This window comes from Xiphophorus maculatus, chromosome 22 (assembly GCF_002775205.1).
Source record: "Xiphophorus maculatus strain JP 163 A chromosome 22, X_maculatus-5.0-male, whole genome shotgun sequence".
Classification (NCBI taxonomy): Eukaryota; Metazoa; Chordata; class Actinopteri; order Cyprinodontiformes; family Poeciliidae; genus Xiphophorus; species Xiphophorus maculatus.
In genome coordinates this window covers 20851850-20878548 of record NC_036464.1, presented here as the reverse complement: position 1 = coordinate 20878548, position 26699 = coordinate 20851850, and the positions used below count along the sequence as shown (strand labels likewise).

At 40.4% G+C, this 26699-nt stretch overlaps 1 protein-coding gene across 1 annotated transcript in view; it reads right to left on the bottom strand.

Moving 5' to 3' along the window:
* camkmt (calmodulin-lysine N-methyltransferase) overlaps window positions 1–26699 on the bottom strand; it is a 112885-nt gene that overhangs the window by 10312 nt on the left and 75874 nt on the right. Inside the window, exons 6-10 of the mRNA XM_023327872.1 lie at window positions 22698–22761; window positions 17987–18053; window positions 16068–16142; window positions 7615–7678; window positions 4764–4895 (exon numbers count right to left, since the gene is read on the bottom strand). Of these exons, the coding sequence (XP_023183640.1) occupies window positions 4764–4895; window positions 7615–7678; window positions 16068–16142; window positions 17987–18053; window positions 22698–22761 (402 nt within the window). The remainder of the gene's footprint in view (window positions 1–4763; window positions 4896–7614; window positions 7679–16067; window positions 16143–17986; window positions 18054–22697; window positions 22762–26699) is intronic.

Below are 26699 nucleotides of genomic sequence, written 5' to 3'. Positions count from 1 at the left end.
ATACAAAACAGCAAATGGAAATTGTTTCAATGTTTAACACAGAACTAAAAATAAATGTTTAGTTTTTGAAAACCCACCAGTTGGGATTTATAGTTGAAATATGAAACGCTGCACACATAAAGTACATTGATGTCTAGTTACACACAGATCGGGTGCAGTGTCCATCACTTATAAACGCAGAAACTAAAACTGTTGGCCAAATGATGAAATGACAGCTACAGTGATACTTTCATTATAATTAACAGTTTAATTTTTGCTAAATGTTTTTAGTAACGCCAAATAAGTGCGGGTGAAAAATAAGTGCACTATCTGTCTGTCAGCTAATGAGGGTCAGCATATAAAATCACAAAACTGACAAAAGTATTCAGCCACAGGAATATTTTTTATATTATATTGCATAAGTATAGTGCAATTCTGCACATTAAACGACATCCCTAAAGAGATTCATCATTCAGGGACAATATATATATACTGTATATATACAGATTAACTAATTACTAAATTAGTTAATCATTTCAGTAATAAATTAATCTGATTAATTGTTTTGACCCCATCTGAAATATAAACCAAAGTAAAGCCTTGAAATTTTTATTTTTCTGTCATTTTGGGAAACAAACTGGGATTTAACATGTTGGACCTTAAAATCTGTTTCTTATATATATATATATATATATATATATATATATATATATATATATATATATATACAGTTTATACTGTATATATATAATAATAATTTTTACTTTATTCATCCCAGCAGGGAAATTATTTCGCAGTTACAGCACACGACAGGAGCTGTGTCTGCAGGCAGCCAGCTGAGCCGGCGCCATTTTTTGAAGGAGGACATGTGGCAGAGGTCGTCGGGACCGGGAGTCGAACCTGCGACGTCCGCAGGTCTAAGGCCTCCAAACGTGGGGCGTGCTAACCCGCTGCGCCACCACAGCACGTATATACACTGCCTGGCCAAAAAAAAAGTCGCCACCAAAAAATGGTCACACTCTCTAACATTTTGTTGGACCGCCTTTAGCTTTGATTACAGCCCGCATTCGCTGTGGCATTGTTTCAATAAGCTTCTGCAGTGTCACAAGATTTATTTCCATCCAGTGTTGCATTAATCTTTCACCAAGATCTTGTACTGATGATGGGAGAGTCTGACCACTGCGCAAAGCCTTCTCCAGCACATCCCAAAGATTCTCAATGGGGTTAAGGTCTGGACTCTGTGGTGGCCAATCCATGTGTGGAAAAGATGTCTCATGCTCCCTGAACCACTCTTTCACAATGTGAGCCCGATGAATCCTGGCATTGTCATCTTGGAATATGCCCGTTCCATTTGGGAAGACAAAATCCATTGATGGAATAACCTGGTCATTCGGGATATTCAGGTAGTCAGCTGACCTCATTCTTTGGGCACACAATGTTGCTGAACCTAGACCTGACCAACTGCAGCAACCCCAGATCATAGCACTGCCCCCACAGGCTTGTACAGTAGGCACTAGGCATGATGGGTGCATCACTTCACCTGCCTCTCTTCTTACCCTGATGCGCCCATCACTCTGGAACAGGGTAAATCTGGACTCATCAGACCACAATGGAAATTAATTATTTAAAAATCATACATTGTATTTTTCTGGATTTTTGTTTTAGATTCCATCACTCACAGTTGAAGAGTACCTATGATAAAAATTACAGTCTTCTACATGCTTTGCAAGTGGGAAAACCTGAAAAATCAACAGTGTATCAAATACTTGTTCTCCCTACTGTATGTATATATATATATATATATATATATATATATATATATATATATATATATATATATATATATATATATATATATATATATATATATGAATAAAATATTGACTGTGATCCAGTCCTAATGTATGATTATGTCTAGACAGTAGTAGGTAAGGTCTACAGAAAGGGAACATTTTGGATCTTAAAATGTGTGAGGTGTTTCCAGAACATCTAAAGTTGGTGAGGTAAAAAAGAACAGTAAATAGAGGGGAGAAAGGGAGAGATTTTCCTCGCTGAGGTTTAAGCCACTTTAACAGCCACTTTAATGGCCGGTCTGTCCAATTCTCGCACCAGTGTAGGTGAACGCGTGCGCCAATTTAGTCCACTCCTCGCTGTCCTGTTCTTCTGTAGCAGTGTGTGTAATGGAGTTAACAGCTGGACACCACTTCTTTTAACTTGGCCTACTCATGGGCTTTCTGTAGCTCCTTTATCTTTGTTGCTCTCTTTTTCTCCCCTTCCATCTTCGATTCTCACGGTGACCAGTTTAGGCAGCTTGATTTTCCTCCGGGCTAAGCGTCACAAAAAGGTGCACCTTGCTCGGCCTGAACTGTTACTGGTTCCCCTGTCAAGTAGCGGTGGCTTTTGTTCCTTTACTATCAAGGTTGGGTTTTAAAGGAGATTAAAAGAAAACTCTCTGGCTTTGGGTGTAATCTTGAGGTTTCTTCTTGTTTCTGGTAAGTCTAGAATCCTAGAGGGGAAACATCTTGAGTTTCTTTACAGAAAGAACATTAAGTTGCAAAGCTGGACAATATGTATAAGGAAGATAATTACCTTAAAAGCAAAATGTCTAACATCTGTTTTTCCTTTATTAATATAAACAGTGCTCACCATGTTTTATGGGATCCTCTGGTAAAGATGTGCAAAAAGCCTGTTGCTGAAGCATAATCGCACAAAACCAATTTACTTCAGTTCTCTAACATTAAGTACGGTAGATTTCTCTCTTAGCGTCCTCCTGAATGTGGTGCTATCAACATAACTCCAGGTCCAGTGCCTTATTTTTCATGGTTCCGGTTGTTTCATGTATTTAAACTATTACTTTGGCTACATATCTATCAGCAGGTTTGTGTGAAGAGAAATGTCCTCATAGACGTTTCCTAAATTCAAAAAGTCACCGCAGACCTGCCGGCCTTGCTGCAATGATATGTTCTCCTGTTTCTCCCATTTTGAAGAGAGATTGAGGGAAGTGGTTTTCTGTGTCACACCAAATCTAGAACCGAGAGGCACAGGAAGAAAGCAAAAGCTAAAGTCAACTTAGAAATGAGTGACTGTATCTGTTGACCCACAACCTGAAAGACCTGTCTTTCTGAGGAAGAGAGTAATGCATGTAGAACATCATGTTCATTCTTTGGTGGTTGGAGGTTCCAGCTTTTTATTTTATTTTTTTTACTCCTCCAGGGGATCTTTTTGTGGGCTCTAGTGTCCCTTATACGACAGTAGGCTGACAGGAAACGGGGAAGGAAAGGAGGGAAGACATGCGGCAAATATCGTCGGGTCTGGGAGTCGAACCCGCGACGGCCGCGTCGAGGACTGAAGGCCTCCAAACATGGGTCGCGCTAACCCCCACGCCACCACGGCACGCCCAAGGAGATTCCAGCTTTTGCAGTTATACTCGGGGTTGGACACAGTGTTCATGAATATATTTCATAATTCCAGAACAAATTTCTTCCAGACTATTTGTTCAGGGGAAAGAAGGGAGGAAATATTGCTTCATTGACCTTGACTGTCAGTAGCTCCATTAACCATAAAATTGCCAATTTGAAATTAAGAAATCAATTTGCTAAATGGAAAGACGGCAATTTTTAAAAAAACAAAACAACTTCTAGGATGAAGAGGGTTTTTTTTTAGTTATATCCAAAAGGATGTATTTCGCAAACTGCAAATTAAACACTGTTTTTGCATCACATGATTCAATGAATCAATCAATCAAATTTTATTTGTATAGCACCTTTCAGCAACAAGGCATTTCAAAGTGCTCTACATCATAAAAACACAAAATTACAAAGTCATAGAACACACAGCCAACAACATTAATCAATAATCTGATGTGCAAAATGTAATGCTTCATGATTAGGTTTTAAAAGCTGCTCTAAACAGCTGAGTTTTTAGTCTAGATTTAAAGGAACTCAGTGTTTCAGCTGCTTTCTGGAAGTTTGTTCCAGATTTGTGGTGATCAACAGCTGGATGCTACTACTGGCAAAAACCACAAAGAAGACAACAGGAAGTGGTAAGAGGACGATGGTTTCATTTTTGTTTGTTTCGGGGGGGTTTTCGGACGATGAACAGCTGGCTCCACCAGAGCTCTCACAGCATCGCACAGTTCATAAAACGTTTTGTGTCGTTCAAACATGTTCAGTCCATACCTCTTCTTTAAAATCCCTACATACTTAGACGCTCCCCAGGATAAGGGGTTTGTCCCTCCAAAGCCTGAATAAAATGCAGACGTCTCCTCTGATGGCTGATATGTGGTGAGCGCTAGCTAGCGCCATGGCTGAGTTATAAATATATTTCATGTAACTGTTTACACCCGTCATTTCCATAATTTTTAATGACTTGCTCCGTGAACAAGATTATTCACAAGTGATTTTTATTTCATTTCCTATTTAGTGGGAACACTGCAATTGCAAAGTTGTGTTTTTTGACATTAGCGACAGAGATTTGCATACATTTGTAATGGAAACACAGATAATAATGCAACATTATTGTATTACAATATCAAGGAAGAAAGAAACCGTCTTAATAAAGTAAAAGAAATGCTACATTTATTTTACAGGAACCGTCACAGCAGCCGATAATTGTCACATCCCATTATTTCTTTATGTTGCAAAGCAGACGAATCCAGTATGCTAAATGTTTCCGTCTGAGTTTATGCTCCAGCTATAGAAGAAGAATTTATTTTAAAGCTATTTACGCAAAGGAATGCCGATAATGGCGGGGTTTGATTCAGTCAGTTTTCTTTGGTTTCTTACCTTTAGATGAACATCCCAGACCTGAGAGTCGTACTGCTGGTGTTGGCAGACGCACAGACCGGCCTGCTGGGCCAGCCGACAAAACAGTGTTAGAGTTTCACCTCTTCCAGGAGCAAACACCAACGCCATGCCCTGAGTGTGAAAAATAAGAAACTTATAATCATAATTTTTTTTCTTCTCAATTTAGAACATTGAGCTGAAAAAATAAGGTAACTCACACAATGTATCATAGCTTATTTCTGGGGGGTTTTGTAATGCCTAAAAGCCATACATGTTGCACAATAAACAAAACTATAAGTCAGAGAAAGAAAGAAAGAATGAAAGAAGGAAAAGTAGAATCAAAGTAGTGTACGTGAACACGTGCATCACAGAAATCCTGCAGACGCTCAGAAGCTTAGTAACAGGTTCAAAGCTTCTTTGTAATCCTTCAGCTTTCAGTTTCATTTCATGTTGATTTTTCTTTTTTTTCTCTCTCTCTCTCTCAATTAAATGAAGCGACGACGGATGCTGACACAACCTCAAACATTCAATAAACACACAAAGAAACGCACAATCACACATCACGGGTTAAAAGCACACAAAAGGCAATGAAAACAGCAGGATCACTTGCTTTGACAGATGATAATTCATCTGCATATCCAGTCGGATTCTGTCTTTTTTTTCTCCCTCTCTCTCTCTCTCTCTCCTTTTTTTTTGTTCTCTGTCTAAAAGCGACAAAAGCAAACAAACAGATTCCTTCCAGCTCTAATCAGCTGAATAAGAGGATACAGCCCAACGGATGGACCACCTTTGTCAGAAACAACAAATTAGTGCCATTAGAAGGGAGAAGTAATTGCTTTGTTAATTGTTTAATCAGCTTAGCAAATTATTAAATATTTGCCAAAGCTTGTTGTGGCAGCAACAGTCTGATGGCCCACACTCAAATCATATTAGCCCCCCGAATTATCTCCGCCGGATTAAAGACAGAGACATGAAGAGCCTTAACGCACAGCTGTACAGCAGCGGCCAGATGTCGCGCCCGTCATTTGTCAGCTTTCAGCATTAAAACCACGGCAGCTCACTTATCCCGTCAGCAGCGTGAAGGCAAACTACTTCTGTCGCTACCTTCGTGTCTGCACCGTTTCTCTAAGGCGCATTTCAACATTCAAGTTTAAATTTAACGCCTACACGAATCGTTAACAATAACCAAGCAGATTCCTTACTCAAATAACATGTGAACATTTGCATGTGACTTTAAAACCTTTCAATAGAAGCTGTGGAAGCTCACAGAAACATTAAGTTAAGTTTCGGGAGCAGAATGCTTCCACATGTTTGCTGGGAAGTCTGGTGGTCTGGGAATAAATTCCTTTCAACACCGTTTCCTGTTTCCCTGGATTATTTGGGTTTTTGTCGTTTTCTCACATGTGATTTGCCAGCTGACTTCCTCAGTCGAAAGGTTAATTTAAGACCAAACATGGGAATTCAGTATGTATTCAGATCTTTTAGGATCATAGATAAGGGTATTTACACAAAAAAGAAGAGGAAGGATGAAGTCATTTTATGCTAGTGTCCTGAGAAGCTTTAGAAGAGTGATTGGATATTTCATCTGTTCATCATTTCCTACTTTTGTAGTTCTCTACACGACTTTTTCTCGGTGCAAAAAGCTGCCATCTTTGATGAGTGTTTCACACCTGCTTAGTGGATTGGTGATTTAAAGTACATCCTTCTATACTTCCAACTCTCTGCCGTGCAGAAATGTGGTTCTACGACTACAGAAACAAAGTACAATGTGGAATAAACTCATGATGGCATGCTAGCAGCTCATGAGCAAGACAGAATCATCAGGCCAGAAAATCAGCGATGAACAATCCTTGATTTTAGGAGGGTATATTTTGCCAAGGGGTCAATTAATTTAACTCTTGTTAAAGTTATCAAAATTCATTGAGAAACTGTTTAGGATTTAATTTTATTTTAAAAACATAATCCTGAGTCCTTGCAATCAAGTTTTTACATTATAATTATACTCAAAAGATGTAAAGACAAAAAAAACAACAACATTCAAATCAACAAACAAACCAAGTTGACAAAGTTTCTTATTTCAGCTGACTGCATTGTCACAAAGAATCACACCTAATCAGACGGTTTTGCGTTTATGGTTGTTTCTGCTAAACGGACCTAAAGTTTAGCCTGAAAGTATTCATACGCCTGCCAGATATAGCTTTGAAATTAATTCAATCTAAATAAATAAATAAAATAACTTGTTTCTTATGAAAAATCTCAAAAGCTAACAAGAACATGCATAAGGGGTAAGATTTCATTACGTATGAACAAATAAAACGTAAAATATTTACAACCTTCCTAATAATAAATAAATTCCACTACAGCAGCTGTATAATTTCTTTGTATCATTATCCCTTCTTCTTCTTCTTAACATCTCCATGCTTTATGTAGCATTTTCCTGAACTGATCTCCCTTTGGCAGCTTGGCCTCTGCACTTGAACAAACCCCGTCTTCCCTCAGATGAACTGAATCTCAACCCTATCTCTTCCACCAACACCCCCATGTTTGCTTTGACTGTCACAGCATGGGGTCTTATCGCGGGGCCAAAAGGGAGAAGTTGCCTTGGATTCATGATTAAGGGAACGGAAGAGGAAGACCGAGATCAGAGCGCCGCATTCAAGTTGATCATAATAAGCATTAAAGTATTACATGATATTAACCCTGTTAGTTTATTAATGTGTAGGGTTTGGGTGGTGGGGGAGTTGCCTAATTATGATTGAGAGAAAGGGGGGAGGTGAGTTAGGAAAGAGAGGATAAGCAGATATATACAGTAGACACACAGGAACACACACACACACGCGCACGCACTTACGTTGGGTCGCAGTAATCTCCTTATGGCATCAACCAGACAGGCTCTGTACTGGTCGAGAAACAAACTGAAAGGGAGATGGAGGCTCAGGTTAGAATGAGTTCTGCAGATGGCAGGGCCGATAAAGCCGCAGGCTATTTATTTATTTTTATTTTTTTGCTTTGTTTTCTAATAAATTCGCCGAGAGGGAGAGGAGAAAAACAATTTGCATGAGTAAGATGCTCTCGGCCCGTTTTCAACGAGCAGCCAGCTCAGCCCGGTGTTGAGGCGCTAAGAGGAATAAAGAAGGTCAAAAAAACATCCAGCATGCACAGAAACCATCGTCGACATATATATATATATATATGTACTGTATATTCAGTACAGACCAAAAGTTTGGACACACCTTCTAATTCAATGGGTTTTCTTTATTTTCATGACTATTTATAAGGCAGGAAATCCCACTTATTAACCTGACAGGGCAGGTTGACCTATGAAGTGAAAACCATTTCAGGTGACGACCTCTTGAAGCTCATCAAGAAAATGCAGAGTGTGTGCAAAGCAGTAATTACAGCAAAAGGTTGCTACTTTGAAGAAACTAGAATATAAGGGGTATTTTCAGTTGTTTTATACTTTTTTGTTTAGTGCATATTTCCACATGTGTTATTCATAGTTTTGATGCCTTCAGTGTGAATCTACAATGTCAATAGTCATGGAAATAAAGGAAACTCATTGAATTAAAAGGTGCGTCCAAACTTTTGGTCTGTACTGTATATACATTTTGTTGTTGCACCGTCAAAATGCTACAACGGCACCTTGGAAAATATGAAAGCAGTACGCAGATTAAGAGGCGAGGATTAAACTGTCTCAGTAAAAAGTTGAAAGAAACACATTTCAGCAGCAAACAATAACAGCGTTGCGGGAGAAGTCAAATTTATAGCCCTGATCTCTTGGAAACAAAAGAATTCATTCGTATTAATACAGAAGTAGAGCATCATTATTCTAGTATTTATAAGTAAAACAAGCATTTCTGCTTTACATTACAAAAACTCGAGTTTCCTCCTTTAAACAGAAGAATCCTCACAGTGTTGATACAGACTGGGAACCGCTGACAGGATGCAGCGTAACAAAAATCACAATAATTATAAACAGAGTAACTGCCTACCCACAATGACAAATTTAAGCCATTATGCAACTGATATAAAGTCTCTCTGTGTGTGCGTGTGTGTGTGTGTGTGTGTGTGTGTGTGCCTCCGGTCACAGATAAGGAGGGAGTAATTTGACTAAAATGCAACAATCCGGTGCACATTTGACATAATCCCGCACATCCGTCCACCTGGATAGTGGCGTGGCAATCTGGACTCCGTCCCTCCCGTTATGGTCTCCATCTTTCCTCTTAGAAAATCCTCTGAGCTCCGTCACGCACGAAAAGTGCCCAAACCAGAACGCCTCTGTTCTGCCAAAGCTTCCACAGAATTGTGTTTATTAAGGTGCTTTAGTCTGTCAAAACTACAATTAATGCAGCTTGACAGACTAATTTATGTGTTCCATATTGGAACCAAAAGAAAATACAGGATGTGAATGTATATGAGGAAAATGTATTGTTCTTTTAAGGGCTGACAGAAGTTTATTTGACTGTAGAGGTGAGAGGTTTCTGTTTGGGTTATTTTGCCAAACATATCAATTCACAGGAAAAGTGAGTGGCAAGGAAAACAAGGAAGTGAGCTCGTTGGGTGGAGGTAACAGCTGAGAAACACACACACACACACGCACACACACACACACACACACACACACGCACACACACACACACACACACACACACACACACACACACATACACACAGGCCAAGGGAAGGTCAGAGTGTTATTCAGGGGGCAACAGTTTACCAGAAGAATGAAAAAGCTGCCGCCATGACACAAACGGTGATGCTGTGATAAGAAATGCAACTATAATAGGGATAGAAATCATTAGCTAGGAAATAAAGTGAATCTAGATTCATTCAAAATTGTAATTTCACATAAAATATATAACTAACAAAAAAAAAAACATACAAGAAATTAAAAGTCTACCAAAACCTCCAACATAGATTAGGCAAGTGATGACATTCGTCGCAAAAATACTACGAAATTATTTCAAAGACAGCAGTGCGTCAGTCAATAGATGTTAATTATGAAGCTAGGCTCATCACAGGAGGTTTTATGAAGTTCAAATTTTTCAATTTTTTCACGACGATACTTCCAATATGGAAGATTTTTTAGTAGAGAAAACAAGATGAAGCCGTCTATAACACACAGTTTGAATGTCAGGGTCACGCTCCCGAATTAAGTCGTCTTCCCCCTCAGAGGGCTTCCAGGTCACCCACGATGCACCCAGACAGTCGGGGCCCCATTGTCTGGCCGTGACCCCTCCCATCCAGAACAGCCCAGTGAACTCCCGTTTAACCTGACTGGAGGTCGAAGGTCAGAGCGCGGCTGTGTGAGACCGTGTTTAAGTATTGCTTCTATATCTGTCTGCTGACACGTAGGCCTACATATTTGTAAAGGATGTGAGGGTGAGACTGTGGAAACGAATGCGATCCGTAAAGCCTCATTCCTCAGATCGACGACAAGTTTGAAACTGTGACCAAATAAAGTCTGAATAAATTGAAGAGGTATTTGATTTAAGGAAATATTTACATATATAAATGTGGAAGTGGTAATCATTTCTTTTTTTGAAATGAAAAAAAAAAGAAATGGCCTTTATTTGAAAGTGCTCAGACAGGAAAGTAGGTAATGAGAGATGTACGACAAAGGACAAAGGTCACCAGGCCAGGAATCAAACCTGCGACGGCCACGTCAAGGACTATGGCCTCCTTATGTGGGTTGTGCTTAACCCCTGCGCCACCACAGCACCCCAAGTAGTAATTGTTTCTAAATGTCTTGTATCACCAGTGTGATGTCTTTCAAAAGATTTGTTTTCTCACCAGTTGCATTTATTTGATAGCGCCACAGAAAAGTTGACAAAAGAGATGCAGTAAAAGTCTGAGCTGGCAGTCAAACCTGCACAATCTGTGTCAAAACCTTTGACTTTTAACAACATGGTATTCTGGATAAAGTAAGCTACTTTATGGCATAATATAACTCTCCTCTTTTTTTTCATGTTTAACTCATCATGTTGGATAAAAAGTCAGTTAATAGCTAACAGTTCCTGATCCAACAGGCCAAAATCAAATGACCCAATTTGCTCAACAGCATGTAATTCAGCTCCTGAGAGGCCTGGTAACCAAATAATCTTTAGATTCAGGTGTGTTGCATCAAAACGTTGCAAAATATTATCTCGTGAGGACTGGATTTGCTCTAGTGGTCAAATAATTATTGGCCGACTAATCAGAAGCAGCCACGTTAGCATGCCACACAGAGTGAATCTTCATTAGTGCAGACAGAGCATCTGTGTTGTACAGCGTGAGATTAACTTAGCCTGCAACATTCTCTCATTATAATTTCTCTACGTGTCCAGAAAATGTTGCAAAACCAAGCTTGGCTGGAGATCAAACTGTACAGACCCGTTCAATAAACTGTAATATTATTGGAAAGCCCATTTCTGGAACTTTATCACCAAATGAAGCACATTAGATAAGTTAATTACACACAGATGGATGTTTCAAGGCCGTTACTTGTGTTAATTATGGTGATTTTCCACTTACAGCTAATTAAAACAAACCACTCTAAATACTAATATAGGCCTATACCAATAAAAAAAAAGAAATTTAGGTCAGGCAGACACTGCTTTCTGCAAGCGGTGTGTTTGCAGAAAGCAAAACGGCTCACACTTTCAAACCCCTCAGGGGGCAAAAGGCCAATCTTGCCGCATAAAAGAATTTTTCGAGAGGAACTGTTTTACTACAAAAAAGATTGATTTTTATGCAAAAAGAAAAAAAGAAATCAGGCAGAATTTATTTATTTTACAAATATCTTTGTGGGGAATTAGGTTTCTTCTCCACAGTGTGTAATTTCCATGGTTAAACTCACTGCATGTTTATCAATATAAGTGTTACTCATTGTTTTCTTAACGGTGCTCTCCTTCATGTTTTGATGTGTAATCACCACAGACGGATGATCCGAATTAATGTCAGAGTCTGAGATGAGAAGGGAAGAGTTTATTTTGTGTGATTTGTGAATGAATGCATCTTGTATTGCACCATGAGAGTGACAGGATTCATTCGAAAGTTGTAAATATTATAAATATTCATTAACAGCACAGTGTACATGACAGATTTTGGTGGAAGTAGTGGCCAATCGCTGAAAGGTAGGGTGAATCTGGCACAGGTCGTCCGTCTGTCACAGACTCAAATATACATCTAATAAGAATGCAAGCATTTGTGATTTAGAAAAGTGACACCGCTTAATTTCATCTTCTTTTTTTTAAAAATCTTCTCTACAGTACCACTGACACACGTGATCAGACAGACGTCTGCATGCCAGGAAGCCGACCCAGTCAGCTTGAGCGAAGCTAAAACGCAGCAAAGCCAGCAATTTGTCACAAAAAAAAACGCATGCACACATGGACTATTTCACAATGATGCAGACACAGAAGCAGAGCTTTATCTCAACGCACACACAGAGTCTGGAGAAGGCAGACATTCCAAGCGTCCCGGCCAAAGATTCCTTGCCATCCACATGTCCAATGCAGGAATCCCCCTCTCTCCAGGTCTCCCCGTGTCTGCCAGCCATAAAAGTGAGGAGACAGACGACACTCCAGCAATTTGTGTGTTTCCCAATGCTTACTCCCGGTGAGCAGATTGTTTTGTTGCCTATATTGTGTCTTCATGCACATTTAAATGTTTATTTGTCTGTAGCATGGACAACAGAACCACCTCATTTTTATTTAAATCTGCAATTGAATCTTTAGCCGTGTTTATTAGAAAAATAATTGTGTTGCCCAACATGTACAATAAGGAACTTGGAAAGGTGTGCAGTTCAAATTTCATCCTACATGTTAGATCTGTCTCGAGACTCCGTTTAACTTTCTAGCAACACGATTTCACCGAAGATGGAAAGAAAATCACAAGAAAATGGCACAAAACTGGCAGCCGAGTCAAATTTTCCTTCCTTCCTTCCTCCTCTCTTCTCAGCAGTAGATCCACTGTAACTGGTAGAAGCTGTAATTAATTGGAGTGCAATTTGCTGCTGTTGACCTTTTCGAAGGTGATCGTCACAACGACTCGCGCGTTAATTCGACAGCCGTCGCTCTCCGGCTGCCGGCAGCGCAATCATCGCACAAATCGCTCGCTTGCATTTACATGCGGAAAAAAATTGGGGGACCACACAGAAAAACAACCTCCAGCTCTTGCGCACGCGTGCGGCTTCGGCTTGGAGTTCTGCTGTGATAAATGGGGGGAAAAGAACCTGTAATATCAAAACCTCACATACAATTTACTGCGGACTCAGACATTCTGCTTCTGTCTGTCACGCAAATGTGCCAGTCCGCTGTAAAATATCCTCTTTTAGCTGCTTGCACCCCCTCTCTCTATGGGTGTTGTACCTGACTATTACCTGTAATGACCATGACATTAAAATAATGATAATGCCATTTGCTAATGCAGCACTTAGCACACATTGCACACACTTATGCAGAGAGATGCACACCCTTATGCAACCTGGATTTCTTCAGTTTTTGTGAAGTTGGAAAATGTGTATCCCCCCCCTCCCCGTGCCCCTTTAAGAGTTTTAACACAACTGCCCACATCAGGAATTACTGGGACTGTGTTAGTGGGACCACCCAAAGACTGAAAGAAGGTGAGAGGCTTAAGAACACAGCCACACTTCCAAATCCTTCACCTGAAAAAAGATGAGATAGGTCATCTTTCTGAGGGAGTTCTGGGTCTGCCTTTAGGGTCTCCTCTCAGCGGGATCTGCCAGGAGACGCTTTAGAGAGAGCAACCCAGGAGGCGTCATGATCAGATGCCCGAACCGCCTCAAAGTACTTCCTTTGATGCATCGGAGAAGGAGCGTCATTCCCAGGTTTGACCCACATGGTGGACCTCCTCACCCAATCTTTGGAGGAATCTCAGGAACTCATTGTCACAGACATCGATCCATAGCTCATGACCAAACGTAAGGGTCGAAATGTAGACGGACCGCTAAATTGAGAGCTTTTATTTTTGCGTTTCCTAGTTAGCTGATTAAGTGGCACGAGGATGACAACAGAACAAAAAGCAAAGGCAAGATACCGAGCTCTCAAACCAGACAACCCTCCACTCCAAAAAATTATCACTTGACTTCATTTCTATTCATCCATCAAACAGGATTGTGACAAGAGGCAGTCCTCTAGCAGAATCTGCTCAACTTTGTGTTGAGAAGAAGGATAGAAAGTTTTCCTGGCTCCTGATACACCTACAACACTCACCATAAAATTCCCCAGGCCACACCACATGTGATCTGGACAGCTAAACTACCACAATCTTCTCAGCAAGTCCATGAAGCTAAAGGTTTCACTCAGTGCTCACCAATTAGTGCAAGTCTCCCTAAATTACACTTTCCCAGAGAGGCTTGGACTCTTGATAGATGGAACACACTCAGTCTCTTTACCTAAACACTGAAACCATGACTCAAACTCTGCAGGTGGGGTCTCAGGCCTCCAGGAGATCTCAAAGAGAAATATCGACCACAATCCCCAAAGCCTTCATAATGTCGCAACAAATCTCGGCATCCTGTCAATGGCCTCCAGATTTCATGTGTGAGTGGAAGATCTCCCAAACAGACTCCACTGTCAGACATTTACAATTCACTCTGATCATTTATTTGGGGTTCTCTGGTCTGTCCGGCAGCTTCGAAACTGAATCGCTACCGGCTTATGAAAGGCTCATGGTTCTGGCCAATCCTTCTTCTTCCAACTTCATCCATGAGTGAACATCTACGATCTGATGATTGAATTTAAAAAGTGATCACATTGGCACAAGGCTGGCATGAGAACGCTTTTTCAATAGTGTTACTCTTGAACATACTATAGCAGGGGTCTCAAACTCCAGTCCTCGAGGGCCGCAGTCCTGCAAATTTTAGATGTTCCTCTGCTGCACCACACCTGAACAGAATAATTAGGTCATTAAGGCTCTGGAGAACTGATCTACACAAGGAGGAGGTAATTAAATAATTTCATTCCAGTGTTTTGTACTTGTGGCACATCTAAAAACTGCAGGACTGCGGCCCTCGAGGCCTGGAGTTTGAGACCCCTGTACTATAGTGTCCAATATAGAAATACCATGTCAAGTAAAGAAATCAGAACATAAAAAATTTCTTATGGTCCCAGAATTGTGTGGACAACAGTAAGATTTATTCTTAGTTCTCAAAAATGTATGCTGCGATTATTGTATCTCATATATCGAATAAACTGGTATCAGACCTACAGTTGTTTTTTTATTATTATTTTTACATAAAATACAAGTTTATACTGTGTTTTATACATTAGCTTGAGTATTTTATGATAATTTATTTCCAGATTTTTTTTTTTTATTTCGAAAAACAAATAAACTGATATGTAATGGTTAAGTCAATTTTGCCTAAAATAGCTTATTCCTGGGTAAAACTTAAGTAGGATTAAAAGAAATTGCGAGGTTTGGCTGCATAATGGTAGTATGGATGGTCAAACTGACCTGGAGATGTTTTTGACCGTTGTAATCGTCATGAAAGAGTTTGTTCTTCCAACGTCCAAAATTTAAAGGCATCCATGGAGAACACTATTTTAAATTAACTTTCCAATTCTCAATACATTTTTTTTTAACAAACTTTTACCTAATATGCCAATGCAAATGTATTTATGCAGCACATTAAAAGTCAACAGAAGTTGACCAAAACACTTGACAGTTCAAACAAAACAGCTAAAACGGTACAAAAAATTTAACGAAAGCACATTGCAATGTAAGCAAACGCAGTATTTTTTAAATAAAAATAAAACCTCCACTAAAATGAATTTCTTAAAAGTTTGACCTGGATTTATTAGTGCATGTTTCTTTTGAGCTGCGCCTTCATTATTGTTGGCATTTAAGCAGAAGAGGAGAAGATTTGGTTTGTCTGGATGGTCACATACATTTTAATAACTGATGGGCTAATTGTTGTGTTTATGTTGCTCCATCTCTCCATTTCCATCTCAGTTTCCGCTCCTCCCTGGACTCTTCCTTTATCTTACCGAGTCTCCTTTCTTGTCAAGGCGCAATTATTTGCAATTTGCCTAAGTCATCCATTTGCTGGGACACTAAGCATGAAAACGAGGCAATTTGGTGTAAAATGGATGCGTGCGGGCATCGGAGCATGCGTATGGGTGTGTGTGTGTGTGTGTGTGAGAGAGAGAGTGTGGCCGAATCAGGGGAAGGTCCAGGCACAGGTGGGGGTGAAGGGGGTGGCACGCAGGGACCGTCATGCAAAAAGTGATACAACGTCAGAAGCGGACACATACGGAGATAAATCTGTGTGTGGGGGTGTGTAGGTGTGTGTAAGCGTACCAGTCTGCACACATGACGGTATCAAAGTGACCTTCCAGCGCTGAAATGTCCACCTCGCAATCCCACCTAACCACCCTGTAACACACACATAAAACAGAGACGAAAGTTCAGCGTTTGGATGGGTGGTGAAAGAAACCAAGTGAGGCTGCTAAAAAAAAAAAAAAAAAAAAAACCCCGACATGGAGAAAAATCTCTTTGTCTTCGTCTTCTCTTTCTCCACCTTCACTGCTCTTTTCCTCTGCAGCACTGAGCTGCTGGCTGTCTGACACCTCGCTCTCTGTGACCCCCACTGTTTTTCTGCCTCAGTAGAGACCAGGAGAACGCACCGGAGAGGAAGACACGACGTCTGTGGGATAAAGCAAGGGAGCGTCTGACATGACACTTGACATTTATACCTTGTGAACACACACATACCGAGAGGAAAAGCCCACCTTCCGCGCAGGTTACTTTTCAACCCCCCGGCGTTTCTATTTATTTTCTCTGGTTTTGAGAACATTGCCAAAGTCGAGCTTCGGGGCACAGCTAGAATGCAATGATTCAGAATACATGTATATATATATACTGTATATATAGATGTATACATATGTACAGAATATATCTATCAGAAAGTGTTTTATGTATTGTCTTGCAACATCAACGAATTCAACTTTTTAGATTAATTGAATGCCTTTAATCACGCACCCATGTAATTGTAGTCATGTCAGAGTAAAATTCCCACAACTTGTTTTATAAGTATCGCTCTTAAAGGGAAGTTTGTTGAAAGAGACGCATGGTTCATCCTGATGCTGCTGCAGTTTTCTGTCCCGCTGAAATCCGCCTCTAAACCGGTGCTGCTGTTTTGTCCTCCTCTAAGAGCCCAGCTTTCCTCTTCACCTCTTTTTCCACGCCACTTTGCCTTTCTCTCTCTTTCCCACTGTCAGGCAGATTGGGGGGGGGGGATTATTAATTAGGCATTTTTAACACTCAGTAAACAAAACATTAGGCCCTGCTAGAAATACAATCTCAGTTCACAGTGGGAGGCCCCAACACACAACGCTCGCACGTATGCATGAGTGTGCAAACGACTTCGCGCGACATGCCCCTCCCCCTCCATCCCCTAGCACAATCGCATCGTGGCCTTCGCCCTCTCTTGCGGCGCGGAGATGACAGCAGGCATAATCTGAAAAGAAAACAATCAAAGTAATGTAGCCTAATTATACGTTTACTTTTTCACTCCATCTACCACTCATGTAAATATGCTCAGGAGCGAGGGATGGAGAGACAGAGAGAGAAGACGAAGGGGAGCAAGAAAAAATAAAAAGAACAGTCATTGGAAAATGTTTTGTTTTGGGGGGGTTTTGAGACAGGGACAACAATTAGGTTCATTTTAGCCTGTCCTTGCATATGAGGAGTGTGTGCATGTTTTCTGGACCATTGATCCTCATCAAAGAGGGTCACGTTTCTTTGATGATCCTATGCGCCTGCTTGGACTTTAAAGCCCGACAATTAATTTGCAGAACGCTCAAAACGGGACCTGTTCGTTCACGCTGAATATCTAAAGCAACTGTATTTCCAGTTAGAGATTCAGACGATACGACGACACAAATACGTGTCGACCAAGTCGCATTTAAATCACAGCAGACATTTGAAAATCAAACGAATTGACTTCAAACTAGCCCGCAGTTTATCACCTCCAAGTGTCAGCCAATGATTATGTTCAGCACTTTTCAGGAGCCTCTGGCAGGAGACTACGAATCTAAACGCCTTAAACTAAAAATATTGTTCTGGTGATAACAAGAAAGCTTCTAAACAATAGAACAGCTAAAAAAGTGATCATGAGTTCAAACAAGTGTAACTCATGTTTGAGGAGGAACCAATGAGGAAGAACCATTAACAAAATCGAACAAAAGATTGTTGTCTTGAACTGAACAGCATCTTACCTTGACGATACGTGCGTTGACCCAAACTTTCCGGCCCGCCTGTTACTCTCGACCACTCTCTGAACATCTGAGGTGCAACGGTCAAGGATTCATCTCTAAAATGTGGGCAGGAGGCGGCGGCGCAGGTTACCCCCTTTACAGTTCACCTCACAAAGGTTAAAACTGAAATAATTCATGTTTACAGGTCGGCATTGAAGAAAATTACATCCAACACAAACTGAAAATTAAACATGGCCATTTATAACTTATCAAAAAGTCCCATGAAAGAAAGTTGTTGGTGCTCAAATCTCATTAGCTCATGAATCAAGGTGCTCCAAGTTGCTGGTCAAGTTCAAGGTAAAGATGCTCTTGTTCAAAAATTTGTTCTGTTTTTGCTGACAAAACCCAGATAAAGTTTTCCATTAGGACTTTCTTGGACGGACAATTTCACATACTGGAACTGCTTTGAGCAGCACATTTGACAAAAAATGCATTTTCTCTTCGGGAGAAAACACTGTTTTTTCAAAAAGCTCTTAATCAGCAGACATAACAGATACAAATTATTTCGGGACAAAGAGCTTAAAGTGTTCAGCAGACAAACAGTCACTTAATGTTTGACTAATCAGCTCTTTCAAAACGATGTTTAGTTTAAAGCAAATGTAAGAGTACGTCCATTGTAAATGTGGATGTCATGTTGCTGGGAAGGATATCAAAAGATATAAAACTAAAGAATTGTGGGAAACACGTTGCATGGTCAACAACACCCGCATGGAGGAAAGTATGAGTGAGCAGAAATGATGTCCAGGGACGGAGCGCTACATCACAGCTGCTTCTTACTGGATCAATGGAAAGGCTTTTAACTACAGATAGAAAAAAAACACACACGCACATGAAGAAACACAAAGGCAGAGTGATTGATGTCAAGTTGTCTATTAATACAGCGACTAGTGGAGTTGCAAAGCAATTCAATTAGGATTTCCGTGTCTTTAAAGCCAGCAAAGGGCTGAGACAAATCCAATCGACAAAGGCAGGGAGGGAGGGGAGGAAAAACAAGAGGGATGGATGAAGAGAGCCGGAACATGTGATAAACTCGTCGCTGTAAATCTGTCACAGATCTCAGAGGCCTCCCACGCCGCGAAACACAAATGACACACAGGTTACCCACGCGTGAGGAGCATTTATGATGCAGAAATGTGTCTTATTTGCATACAATCGGAACACCTGCAAAGGAGTGAGCCAGTCAGAACATGCTTACACCATTGAAGGAAAGTTTATACACATGCGCACAGACTTGTGCCCAGCTCAAAACATGCACAGTAGTTAAAAAAAAAAAGAGATTTGAAAAATCAAATAAAGATTTGAGTCTTGTTGAGCCTTAAAGTGGGGGAAAAAAAGTCATTTTCTTCAATCACTTGAGGCAGAGCGGCAGCAACCAATGACATGCATCAATCATACTTAATGGAACATTTCCATTGATTTCCTACATGAGTATTCAAGGTCAGAGCAGCGGCGGTTTCTGCTCTCTTCGCTGAATGTTTTATTTTTATTTTTTATGGCGGGGCGGGAGGGCTAACAACAATAAAGGAGGTCAACAACTTCTACGAAAAGTGGGAAATCTATTTTCCCAGAGCGTGTACAGTAAATGCCATCCACTCACAACTTCTTCTTCCTTTTCGTATCTTCTCATCTATTTCGCTGAATAAATCTGAAGCCCTATCAACAGCCGCCATCGCTGTCCATTCTACCGCAAAATAAAGCCACGCGAGATAAACAGAGGCCATTAGGACACGGCTCAGGCCTCAACGGGAGGAAATACCACAAAGTGTGTGAATGGATCGATTTGGCAGAGTCCGGGACAAATCCTGAGTCTTTCTCACCACCCACCCTCTACACACACACACACGCCCCACCTTTTCTCTGTGTGTGTGTGTGTGTGTGCGTGTGTGTGTGTGTGTGTGTGTGTACTCGCTTCCATTTCTCGCTCTGAATTCACTTACAATTCTCCCCGAGTGTTTGTTCTAGGAAACAAAGCGGCCGGTCAATGGCGTATTGTTTGCGTTTCCAAGTGTGTGTTTTACAGTCTTCGCGATGTTATTGTTTGGTCTTATTGTGGTCAGAGAAGGAGCATTGTAGCCCGGCTGGGACAGAGATGCTGTAAGCGGGGTTAAATTTGGAAGAGCCGCATCGCTCAACGGGGGAAAGAGAGACGCATATTTAGATTTCCTTCGTTTGTTAACAGACGGTAAAACAAGTTGCTTTTTCGTTTTCTGCGGCGCTGCCCATTGATTACTGGGAGATCTAAAAGGATTAAAGGAAGAAAAAAAGATGAAATGAAATGAGGGAAGAAAATCTGTGACGAAAAGAGGAGCGTGTTTCGATCAATACCCCACTTAAAGAAGAAACGATACCAAAAAAATCTCACCTAAGGATTTCTTCTGAAAACATAATTACATGTCTGAACTTGAAGAAAAAAGAAAGAAAAATAAAACACCCAGCATTTTAAACAAACTTGATTGTTCCCGCTTGCTTCAAGCTCTCACCGTAACACCCTCAGCATTAGATAAACTCTCAAAACTGAATCTGACAGGATTTCAATCACAGTGCTCTTAACTTGGCAGCTGCGATTGGTAGGTGCCCCCTCCTCAGATTGTGCCCAGCTGTTCTTCTGCACTCCTGTTCTGTCACGAGCTGCAAGTTCAGTGGAAAGAAAAACTCATTTCTGACTCAGAAAACACCAATAATAAGACTGAGCATGGACTTCACATTTGGATGCATTACTTCTCAATTATTATGTAATAATGATGATTAATTAGCATTTAGGCAGAGACTGACTTGACTAAAATAATACCCATAAGACTTTGTGTTCCTCGTTTACAGTCACAAGCATAATTTGTAATGAAACCAACATCTTAAAGTTGACTTCACTTTAATTTAATTTACAAAAATGTAAATTTTCGTGTTAAATCAACTTGATGTAATATAAAAACAGCTGAATAAATTGGAGCAACTTTTTTTTTTTAATTTCTCTTAACTAATTAGTTTTAATTTAATATACTTGCTAAAGACAGTTAAGTCAACGTAATTGAAGTTATACCAACAGCTTTTGTTAAGTGTTTTGAACTTGACAGTTAAAGTCGATACAACTTAGCTGAGTCAAAGCAACAAGGGAATTAGACTCAGTCAAGTTGGGTCAGGAAATATTTTGTTTACAGTGTGGGGGTTAAAATTTGCAAAAGGCAGAATTCAGCCTGACTAGCGGTCAGCTGAAAGAACACTGAAAAATCCTATTTTTTGCTGATCACTTCCAAATGAATCATGATTGGGAATGACTAACAGATACAGTACAGACCAAACGTTTGGACATTGAATTCAATGAGAAAGTGTGTCCAAACGTTTGGTCTGTACTGTATATGGTTGAAAACAGATGTGTACGTACACATTTTAAAAAGATACTGACCCTCCTTTCTCACTTTCTGAAATTAAAATCGCACAAACAATTTCATGTTTTCGGTCCGTTAGGATTAAAACTGTTATCTCTATTTGCCCACGTAAGAGTAATGCAGAGGCACGCCTGCAGAGGTTTTTAAGACAACAAACAAGTTGTCCAAAAATTTGGCTCATCGTGAATAAAGCCGCATCCACCCTCATGTTTTTGTTAAAGTGGGAACAAGACTGTCATTATGCGCAGTCCCAACATTGGCTGAAAGGCCACTCAGAATGGAAGAGGCCACAACTTCAAAAGCAACATAAAAACCTACAAACCTCATCCCAAATTTGAAATATGTGGCAACATGTTTTGCTGGCAGTGAAATAAAAAAGGTTTTTTGCTTCTAATACAGTCTATGTAAATCTTGTGTAAGTAACTTTCTTTTGCAAACCTGGCAGCATATCAAAGCTCATAAAAAAACTATTTGCATGGCTCCACATTTTAGAGAGTGAAGCCGTTTCAAGTCCACTTTCGTCTTGACCTCGCCACAACTACTAGATTCCTTTGAAACTTCATTTTAGTGAAGTTATTTAACGCAAGTAAACTTTTGATTGATTACAACCTCTTAAGTGAAAGAGCTCCAGTTAAAGCAAATCAGAAACACCTCTTTAAATTGTTGATTCAGATATGAATCTTTGCACTGTAGTCATCATTCTCATCCAAGTCTTACAAATAAAAGCGGATATCTTTTTTTTAAACGGTCCTTTCCGTAATTTTATCCTTATTTACGCTTGAAGAAAAGCAGCAAAAGTGTTGCACTAATTCGTCTGATAGTGACTTGCTCCATGATTCTCTAATGTTTAATAGCTAACAGCGAAGGCAACAAACCATCAGGAAAAACAGCATTTCCAACCCAATTTACAGGACTTTAAATTTGATTGCTTCTCGTTTTGGATGCTAATCCTCTCAGTGTCAATAAATCCAATGAGATGGTATCCACTGTAATACATTTTCATACTGATAGGAAGGAAAGTAAATATTTGAAACTCAAAAAAAACCCCAAATGTTTTCCCCTTTAGGATGTGAACATTTTAATCACAGAATAAAAAAAAAAGACATTCCTGCACCATAGATTTCCATCTACACACAATCAAACGCCTAACTAGCTCACTGAGGGACAAAAGAAAAGCAAAGGTTTTTTCGCGGGAACAAAAATTGCACGATCGCACATGAATCGCTGTGAGCTAATGGAGCTACGCCAGTGATGGAGAGACAGAGAGAGAGGAGAGGACGATGAAAGGATACTCTGAATGGACTTCTCATTCCCATCTGATAGCAGGACTTCCTTCACGTCAGCAGAAATGGCAACCTGAGAGCCGGGGAGAGACAGGAAAGAGACGGAGAAATTAAACAACACGGAACAAAAGAACAACCCCCCTATATACCCCTGCAAAAAAAATAAAAAACAGCACCCTCAGATGAAGCAAACATCTGAACGCACGCACACAATAATGACATAATCGTATCTACAAAAGCCTCACTCCTGGCAGCCCGGCCCACGCCGCCCTCCGTCTCTCCGTTTCTACCTGCCATTTTCCCTCTCTCTATCTTCACCCCATTTTTATGTCTGCATTATTTTAATCATTCAATCAAATCAGTCAATACTTTTATCATTGTGGCTAGCGGTGGGGGCCTGCTATCTTGCCATCACTCTGTTCGGTAATTGCATTGTGACAGGGGATGATGGCAAGCGCAAAGCCTTTTCATTTGACGCTGGGTGTTTATCAGGCCGAGCCATCACTCCGTTCGCCGCTGTCACTCTGCACTCGGCTCGCCAGGCCTGCCTGATGCCCTTCATATAACTTTGCGGAGCTCATACTGCAAACGACGACGAGAAAGCGACGGAGGGAGTCGAGAGAATGGAGAGCCGCCGCGTTTCGACGTGTGCGAGGGAGATGTAGATAGGGGGGGGTGGGGGTGCGCTCCGGTGTAGACTCTCGGCTTTTTGGCGGTCTTTTTCTTTACAACTGCCTTTTCCCTGTATCAGCAAGCGTGTGTCAGGCTGTTGGCTTTTGTTAAAGAGGGCGCCTGCATCTCCAAGTGGGTCAAATTTGTTGGCACCTCCGTTAAGACGTGCAAAATGGCTTAAAAGAAATTATCTTACCCTATACAAATACAGAAATCCCCTCCGTCTTTAACAGATTATTGTTTATCAAAATCATCAGTGGTGAAATTATCAGTGTCTCTGCTGCCAATATTGTACTGAACCCCGTTTTTCAATAGGAAACCAAGAATTTCTCCAGAGAGCAATCTTTGACTATACTCTGCACAACAGCGGAAAATAACATCATCATTTTTGACCTTCTGAATGCAGTAATGCCATGATAACTTGACAATATAACTGCATTCTTGAGCTAGAAACATAACATTTTGCCAATAATAGCGTAACACAAATTCTCTTCCTCAATTTTAGCCCATTCTGCTAAAATTAACTAGCTAGCAACGGCACTTTTCCATACATTAAATTATTACATATCTAACCTAATGAAAAGTACTATTAATAAAGATTTAGTTGACAAAATACTTATAAAAGTGGGTCTTACAACCACAAGTCAGGAGAATGTGCTCAAAAGTATCAAAGCTATCTGCTAGCTAACAAGTATATGTCAGGAAAAGCAGTGTGTGAGGTGGTGAGGCAGACGCAGATGACCCAGGTAGATGTGAGAAAATGATCTTTTAATGATGAAAATAGTTCGCAAAACCAGGCAGCATGACTGAGCAAAAGCCAGAGGTCAACGTCAGTAGCAACAGGCTAAACGAAGGGACAGCAAACAGACTGGTGCATACGACAAGGACCCGACAAAGACACAGAGACACAGGTGACATTAAATACACAGGAGGTAATCAGGGAAACGAGACACACCAGGGAGCAATCAAAGGGTAAGACAGGACAACAGGGAGACTCAGAGACAGAAACTCGAAATAAATACACAGAAAAACACAGAACATAACAGTATATGGCTAACTAACTACCTAGCTAGCTAGTTTTAATGAGCAATCTGCTCAGAAAAACAATGCTTAGTTTTTGTGAGCAGACTGTATAAAAACTCTATCTAGTTTTAATAAGAAGACTGCATAAAAACTGCAAAAAATGTATTTGCAATAAATCTAGCACTAGCTCCACATATTGTCTTTTATATGTATTTTTCAATGCCACACTAATAATATAATAACATGTTTATATAAATGAAGTTAACTGGGTTTTTGGGTCAAAGATATCAACTGATTATTGGCAATGTATTGCCTCATTAGCCAAAACGAATGAGTGACTGGCAGGTATTACATAACTGGCCATTATAACATTAGAGTGAGACGCAGTCCTGAGGTCTCCCTAATGCTCTCTGCAGCGCACCCTACAGGCCCTCCACTGGATTAGGTTTGGGAACTGTGATGGTTGTGAGAGGAAAAAAAAAAGAAGAATTTTTGTGTTTGATAAACCATTTCTGCAACTCATGGATATCCAGTTTTCAGCCTTCTAGCTAAAGTGAACAGATTTTTATTTTGAGCAACTTGTTATCCCAAAGAGGCCATGATGCCACGCGCAACAGTTCTGCAGCTTGTCACCTCTGGCCTGCGTGAATGGGAAAGACTCATTTCATTGAAAAGCATCTTTGAGTGCCCTAAGAAGCAATATAGTAGTCGGATGTCATTTATTTCATTCACAGATTGCAAGCTGTGCCAACACTGGTTTTCTTAAAAACCTTGCTTCCACCCCTTATTGAATGCTGAAAAGAAAGGTTGAATTTAAAAAAAACAACAAAAAAACGTCAGTTTGAGATTGTGTTACTGCGACACATCCTGTCTCCACATCTGGACAGGCGAAATCAGTATAAACAAAATGGCACAACCTGCTCTGGAACCATCATGTCTGCAGAAATGAACAGACAAACACACATGTTGAAACCCTGAGGGGCGTTTGAAGGGGTCACTGAGTGAGGTGCTGCGCTTCCCACCATCTGCTAAAATAACGGACGACACCTTCAGGCTCCACCAGAGCACACAGCTGAAAGAACGGGAGTCCAGCTGGTCGACGCATGAGCATCAATCTGCACGCTCAGCTAGTGTCCTCATGAGTGGTCACAAATCTGTGAGAATAATGATTTTACTAACCAAACACAAATAACCTGCCAAGCTGATTTTGCAAAGCAACAGCAAATATTTCTTTGAACATTAAAGTGATCATTCCTTGAAAGGATGTTCCTAATGTCGACACGACGTGAAAACAGTCCGGCTTTAAGAGTCAACGTGTCAGTTACGGGTTTCAGTTTCAGACCAAATGGGGAAAAAAAATGTAAGATTAGGTTGATTAATGCAAAGAACAATGCCCTTTTTTTTGGAAGCCATAAAAATTAAATACTACAGCCATAAATTAGCACTTATTTCAACTGTTTGAGTTGTTTTATATGAACAAAAATCCATTCTGACTCCGACTGCTGTCCCTTAATCTCTGCACCGAGATGATTCTAACTACAGTCTGCAGAAATTATATTAACCACTGCTAATCTCTCTAGAGAAACCAACAATTTAAAAAAATCTTGATTCATGAATTTTTTTCAGATATGAGAAGTGTTTTCTTTCTTTCTTTATAGTAGAAGGGCATTGGAAAGGCAACAACATATTAAAAATGCCCAAAAACACTTTTAGAGGATTACTAGTAACGATTGACCCTCCGACTTTCAGAAAACGATAGTTTCATCACATGTTCATGCTGATTTTTACTGCTACAGCAGCCCTGAGAATTAATGGTCAAACACTCAACAATATTTAGCATCATACTTTCACAAAAAAAAAACAACACAAGAAAATGTGGGGAGAGTGGTGTCAGTGACGGATGAAGGAGGGAAGAGGCGTGAAGGAAGGATTCCATCTCAGACCACCAATGTCAAAACACGGTGTATTGACCGCTAGGAGATAAAACTCCGCGTTTTACACACACACACGCACACACACACTCATTGGCATCTAACAGATCGATGGGACACTGAAGCCTGCTATGTGGAGGCCCCCTTAAGACTCTGACTAATACGCCGTATAGCTGACAGACTGCAGGCCGTCTCCACATGCAGTCTGGAGGAGTGTATCAGGCATCCAAATTCTCGACAGCTTATTCAAGTTTCACTACTTTTGTGACAAAGTGGCTGCTTGTTTGCATACATTTGACTACGTTTTATGCTAAATAATTTCATCAATCACAGGAATCTCTCTATCTACAGACATAAAATAGATTAAGACACCCTAGGACATCTT